This window comes from Mustela erminea, chromosome 9, assembly GCF_009829155.1.
Source record: "Mustela erminea isolate mMusErm1 chromosome 9, mMusErm1.Pri, whole genome shotgun sequence".
Classification (NCBI taxonomy): Eukaryota; Metazoa; Chordata; class Mammalia; order Carnivora; family Mustelidae; genus Mustela; species Mustela erminea.
In genome coordinates this window covers 94441803-94447802 of record NC_045622.1, presented here as the reverse complement: position 1 = coordinate 94447802, position 6000 = coordinate 94441803, and the positions used below count along the sequence as shown (strand labels likewise).

General features: G+C 57.9%; 1 protein-coding gene across 1 annotated transcript in view; it reads right to left on the bottom strand.

Annotated features, from left to right (window-relative positions):
* Positions 1–547: 547 nt before the first annotated feature.
* The window catches only part of CD82 (CD82 molecule), a 49754-nt gene continuing 44301 nt past the window's right edge, over positions 548–6000 (bottom strand). The window contains exons 6-9 of the mRNA XM_032357297.1: positions 5322–5423; positions 2092–2298; positions 1728–1811; positions 548–1472 (exon numbers count right to left, since the gene is read on the bottom strand). Of these exons, the coding sequence (XP_032213188.1) occupies positions 1395–1472; positions 1728–1811; positions 2092–2298; positions 5322–5423 (471 nt within the window). The 3' untranslated portion in view covers positions 548–1394. The remainder of the gene's footprint in view (positions 1473–1727; positions 1812–2091; positions 2299–5321; positions 5424–6000) is intronic.

The following is a 6000-nucleotide window of genomic DNA, read 5'->3' as shown; positions in this document are numbered from 1 at the left end:
TCCACAGGCCAGAGTGTCAGCCACAGAACGTCTCTTGCAAGAAATTAATTAGGTTCAGATCAACAGCTGCACTGTCCCTAAGATGCACGCCCCCCCTCACCTCCTCAGTGAAGATAAGGCTGTCTGGTTTGCTTGCCCCTCCTCTGCCCTGCCCATCTCTCCTGGGGGCCTCTGTAGCTACAACTTATTGGGACCAGAGAATCTAAAAGCAACACGATTCAGGAGTCACTTGGGGGGAGCTGCTGAAAATGCAGATTCTTTGTCCCCAGCCCAGATCTGATGTATCAGAATCCCCTGGGCCCGGAACCATTTCACCAGCGCTCCCATTGGAGTTAGAGACCCACAGGGCTGGGGCTGGTGAGGAGCCTGGAGAAGCCAGGGACTTTGGGCTCTGCCAGGCTCCAAGGCTAGGCAGCAGCGCCACCTGGTGGGCCCTGCGGAAACACCTCCCAACCAATGCCCCTTCCAGCCCTACTTGAGGGTAGACCGCCTCTTACCAGTTTGGGTAAGAGGACTCCAAAAGCAGCATCTCCAGGCGGCAAGCTGGATCGTTACAAATCCTCTTTAATGTTACTTGTCAAATCTTGGACCTGTTTTATAGAACTGTGCACAGGGCCCCTTCCCACTGCCTTACAAGGCACAGTTTCACCCACCCATTCCCTCGGGGGCAAAGGACAGGCCCGCCTAGCTTCTCCGGGGAAAGCATCCTCCCCCCACCCCCCTTTCCCTGGACAACTCGGGATCCTGGCAAACGCAGGACCAGCTGTGTCATACCCCCGGGGTTCATCCCCCGGATTCCCTAAGCAGCCCAGAGCCAGTCCAGATTCCCCGGCCCAGGGGGCCCCTTCTTCGGCCCAGCTCAGAGCCTCATCCTCGGTTGATCTGAGCTGGCCTGGGGACGGGCTGCTGCTCCTACGAATGTGAGGTAAAGCCCACCCTCTCCCACCACCTTCGATGAAAATGTGAAAACCAAAAATAGAAGAATTATAGTGGAAATAAAAAAGTTTACCCACGCAGTGGGCAGCCCCGATGCCTTCTCCAAATCCCACCCCCATCCCCAATGTTGAATACACCTTTCCCCACCCCATGTACAAAGCTCCCAAGGTGGGCAGAGACCCCGTGCCCCTGTGCAGGGATGCCGCGGGAGCGTTCTCTCTGGGAGCCTACGCGGATCCCGGCAGGCAAGAAGCAAAGCAGCCACGGAGCCGCTGGGGCTCAAGTCTGGAGGCAGAAAGGTAGGGAGACAGGTCCAGGCCCCAGAAAGCCTCCCCTCTCCGGCCAGCACAGGACGGGCACAGGGAGTGAGGTGGGCGGTGAGCCTAGAGCAGAGCCTGGAGACCCTGAGGAGCCTGGAGGCTGGGGGACTGGCAGGGAGATGGGGGACAGCGGCCGCCTCAGTACTTGGGGACCTTGCTGTAGTCTTCAGAGTGGATGTGCCGGCACAAGCAGATGGACAGGAGCATCCCCAGGAGCTGTCGGGGCAGAGGGCAGGAGTCAGAGGGAGGACCCAGGGCAGCATCTCACTGTGCAGGTCGGCGAGGGTCCCGGGGCTTGAGCGGGATGGAGTGGACCCACAACGAAAGCCTCAGGACCAGCCTGTGGCTCCTGCGGCAGAGGCGCCCAGGGAGGGGAAAGTGATCAGGCCGGCCTGGCCTCCCTGAGGCCACCAGCGGGGATGGTAGGGCTGGGGGCGGAGCCGGGGTGCTGGAGGGGGAAGGGATTCAGACCTCGATGACAGCGACGCCCACACAGATGCCTAGGATGATGCCCACGTTCTCCTGCAGCCAGGCCTGCACCTTCTTCATGCAGCCCTACGAGGGGAAAACACGACCGCGTCACCCCACCACGCAGCCTCACCCCACCATGCACAATGGCCGGGACGCCCTGCCCTGACCTAGCCCAGAGGGCCGGCAGAGCGGGCGTCTGTGTGTTCCCTGACTGCGGAAATCAACGAATATGTTGCTGCAGGTACAAATGACAAGCAAACAGGTGAATCAAAGGCAGAAACAGCTAAGTGAAGGAAGGGTGGCCCGAGTACCCAGACCCCAGGGTGCCCCAAGTCCAGCGCGGGCCGCACAGCTGTCCACACACCTCATGGTACACGGGCCAGTCCTCGGGGCTGTTCCCGCTCTCGGTCCTGTTGCTGTCGACAGCCTCACAGAAGCCCTTCCTCACCACGAAGCTGTCCTCCTCCTCCCTCCCGGCCTCGCAGGAGCAGGGGTAGGTGATGTTGGTGCGGTTCATGAGCTCCGCGTTTTCCGTCCAGTTGTAGAAGCTGACCCAGCCGCAGCACTTCACCTGCGGGGAGACCGGCTGCTCACGCCCACAGCTCTCAGGCAGGCGGCCCTCCAGGGGGAGGCTCAGATCGACCACTTTCAGCCACCGCCCCGCCCCCCAGGCCCAGCAAACCACCAGGATCAGAGTTTAGGTTTCACTCTGGCTTCTGGGAGCCACAGAGAATTTAAAGGGGCCTTCAGGAAACAGACATCATAAACGTTAAAACAGAAAGAGACAAAAAGTCAGGGGCAGTAGAAATACAAAGCAGCACAGGAGGGACGTTCAAGTTGAAAGACAGGACACAGATAAGTGGGACAGAGCAGGGCAAACAACACACAGTTAAGAGTGGGGGTCTCGGGGAGCTTGGCAGCCTCAGTCCGTACAGCACGCAACTCTTGATCTCTGGGTCGTGAGTTCAAGCCCCACATTGTGTATGAAGCCTACTTGAAATAAATCATTTTTTAAAAAGAGCGTGGGGTCTGGAGTCCAGCGACTGGGTTCAAATCCCAGCTTTGCCATGTACCAGCAGCTTAACTTCGGTTAAAGTGCTTTCCTCAGTCTCCTCATCTGCGAAATGGGGTAACAAAGGTTCCTAAGTCAAAGGGCTGCTGGGAGGACTCCCCAGGACGAGGCAGCCAAGTGTCCAGCTCTGATCTGGATGGCTCGGGAAAGGCCAGCTCCACTTTTAGCTGTTGTGTACATGTTAGAATTGAGATCTGGCTGTGAGCTTCCTGGTTGTCAAGGTGTAAAAGGAGATATGGCCAATTCTGCGTTTTGGAAGAGAAAATATTCTAGCTCCAGAGGGGAAGAAGGCCTTTTGAGACTCCCTGGGCCAGAAGGGCCTCCGTGGGGCTCGTGAAGGGACCCTGAGGGGCTGTGGGTCACATCTGGGCTTGAATTCCTGACAGGGCTGGGATGTGAGGAGCTAGGCCTGTGCTGAAAAGGCCCATGGGAAGGTAGAACCGAGTTGGGGAGGGCCTGTGCCAGCCACCAGCCCCGGCTTCCTCGTGGAAAAGGGTTAGCGAGAGCCACTCTGCCAGGGTCCCTGGGAGGATTAAGTGGACTTGCAGGGTAAGCTTCATGTCCCCCTTGCTGGGTGCATGGGTGGTCCCCCCTGCTTCCCTCCCAGCTCAACGTGGCGGGTCCCTGACCAGCAGCCTGGTGACCAGCAGGGGGCGAGCCAAGCTCAGGCAGTGGCTGGGACAGGTTCCTTCCTTCTGTCCTCCTTCCCTCTGTCTGGATGCTGAGCAGCTTCCAGCCTGGGCCAGAGGCCAGCACCGCTGAGGGGCGCACCCAGGCCCTCATACCCTCATCAGAAGGCAACAGTGCTCCTTGACCACCACACCAGGCAGAGTCCCCGACCCCGCCTCTTGCCGAGACCAAGAAGCCCTCATCACCAACAGGCCACCAAAGCGCTGTGTAAGCGCCACGGGCTTCACACACTCCTCTCACACAAGCACGGGGCCAAGGCCCTGTTTGCCAGACGGGGACCCAGGCTCCGCAAGCAGCAGAGCTGGTAGTCCCAGCCTCAGGGGCCTGACTCAGTCAGCTTTCTTAACCACCGTGCCAAGGAGGCATCTGACAGACATCAGAATGATCTAGAGGCCTCACCAGCTGCAGAAATCCCCCTACCAGTCAAGTGCTTCCCACGGCAGGGTGCGCACCATCTCTCAAGGGACCCGCCTCTCCCCCAGGCTCCTTGAAGGAGGGACATGTTTATCCTGGGACATGAGGGAACCCCCAACCTCAGCAACTGTGGGTCAAATTGAACGTGTGAGGAAAACATCTTCCCACAGGCACTGAGCGCCACAGCGGACACAGGCCCCCCCAACCCGGCTCCATCTGGTCCTCCTCACCAAACACTGTGAGGCAGGAAACACTACCCTCCCCTCTTCACGGCCCAGAAAAGGGGATGCACCCATGTGGTTTGGACAGAGTCCCGTCTCCAGATCCCTGCTCTCCTGGTGCCGTGGAGTCGGACCTACTCCCGCTGTCCCCACCCCTGCCCCTCATACCCCAGTCCCCTGCCAGGCAGCAGTCAGTCAGAGCTGCAGGCAGGCCCTAAGTGACCACTGTGGCCGGTGCCCCCTCGGGAGATAGGAGGCCGCTGCGGCAGCCCAGAGACGCTGGGTCCCCACCAAGGGCATACAGCCTCTGGGACCTGATCCCCGAGGTCCGTTTGTGTGTGTGGTGACTGGCTCGCCATCAGGGCATGCTGGGAACCCAGTGGGCCAGTCAGTTATTCTGTCTCTCAGTCAGTCAGCCAGCCCACCATTCATTCATTCATTCATTCATTCATATAGTCAGTCATTCTGTCTGCCAGTCAGTCCATCATTCATGCATGCATTCATTCATTCTGTCATTCATTCATTCATTCAGTCAGTCAGTCAGTCTGTCTGGCAGTCAGTCCATCATTCGTTCAGTCAGTCAGTCAGTCGTTTTGTCACCAGTCCATCATTCATTCATTCAGTCTGTCAGTCATGGAATCTGTCAGTCAGTCATTCTCTCATTCCTTCATTCAGTCAGTCTGTCTCTCTCACTTACCTGAGGTGGAACACACACACACACACAGCTTGACAAAATTTTACACATAGACTGACATGACTGCCAGTTGGATCAGGATTTGGATAGAACATTCCTTTCACTCCAGAAGGTTCCCATGGATATATCCCATGCCAATACCCTCCCAGATGTAGCCTCCACTCAGACTCATGTCTGCACATCAGCCTTGGCACCCAGTTACTTAACCCCCTGGAGGGACTCCTGACACTCCCCAGCCTGGCTTGCGAGGAGGGCCCTCCCGCTCTGGCCATAGACTGGGGGCATCAGGAGCCCCGGGCAGCCTCCAAGACCCTGGGCCCTCTGAGAGACTGTGGTGGGAGCTGGGGTGCTAGGCAGGGGTACGACTCAGAGGCCCCTTGCCCCCAACAGATACACACTCATATACAAACTCTGGAATATTCAGTCAGGCAGACGACACCCAGACTCAGACACACTGGGCCAGGACGCTCACGCCACCCCCACCCCTGCCACCGTCGCCTTACCTGGGCCTGCACGTAGTCCCAGGCCTCCTGCAGTCTGTCCTCGTGACTGTCCTTGTAGTTCTGAATGAGGTTGGTCACGATGTTGCCCATCTCCTGCTTTAGCTGCAGACGGAGGGGAGAGTAAGGGTCAAGGTCGGATTTCCTGAAACCCATTCCCCACCTTTGGTCACATCTACTTAAACGGCCTCTCTCCTCACCCACCCCAGCTCTGGGGACATGCTCACACTCAAAAGCATCCTACTATTCATGCCAGCTGCTTTTCTAGTGCTTCTAGGGTGCCAGGCCCCTGCTGGCCATCACAGGAAGCCCGGGGCAGTCAGGACCTACCACAGCTGCGCTGTAGTCTGTTCGGCACTCAGCGCCCCCTGGTGGCCTCTCATCCCTCTCAGGAAGAATGCCGCCATCCTGTCAGTGGCCCACAAGGCCCAGCCTTGTTTCGCCCCCGCTCTTCCCAAACCATTTTCTGTTTTTTACCTTCTGCTTCAATTACCCAGATCTGCTTTGCTGTCTTTCTGCTAGGCATCTCGTGCCTCAGGGCCTTTGTACTTCCTCTTCCACCTGTCATCCTCTTCCCCCACATATTAACATGGCTCACTGGTCCACTTCCTCCAGGGCTTTGTTTAAAGGTCACCTCCTCAGAAAGGCCCTCCTGGACCATCCTACAGAATATATCTCTTCT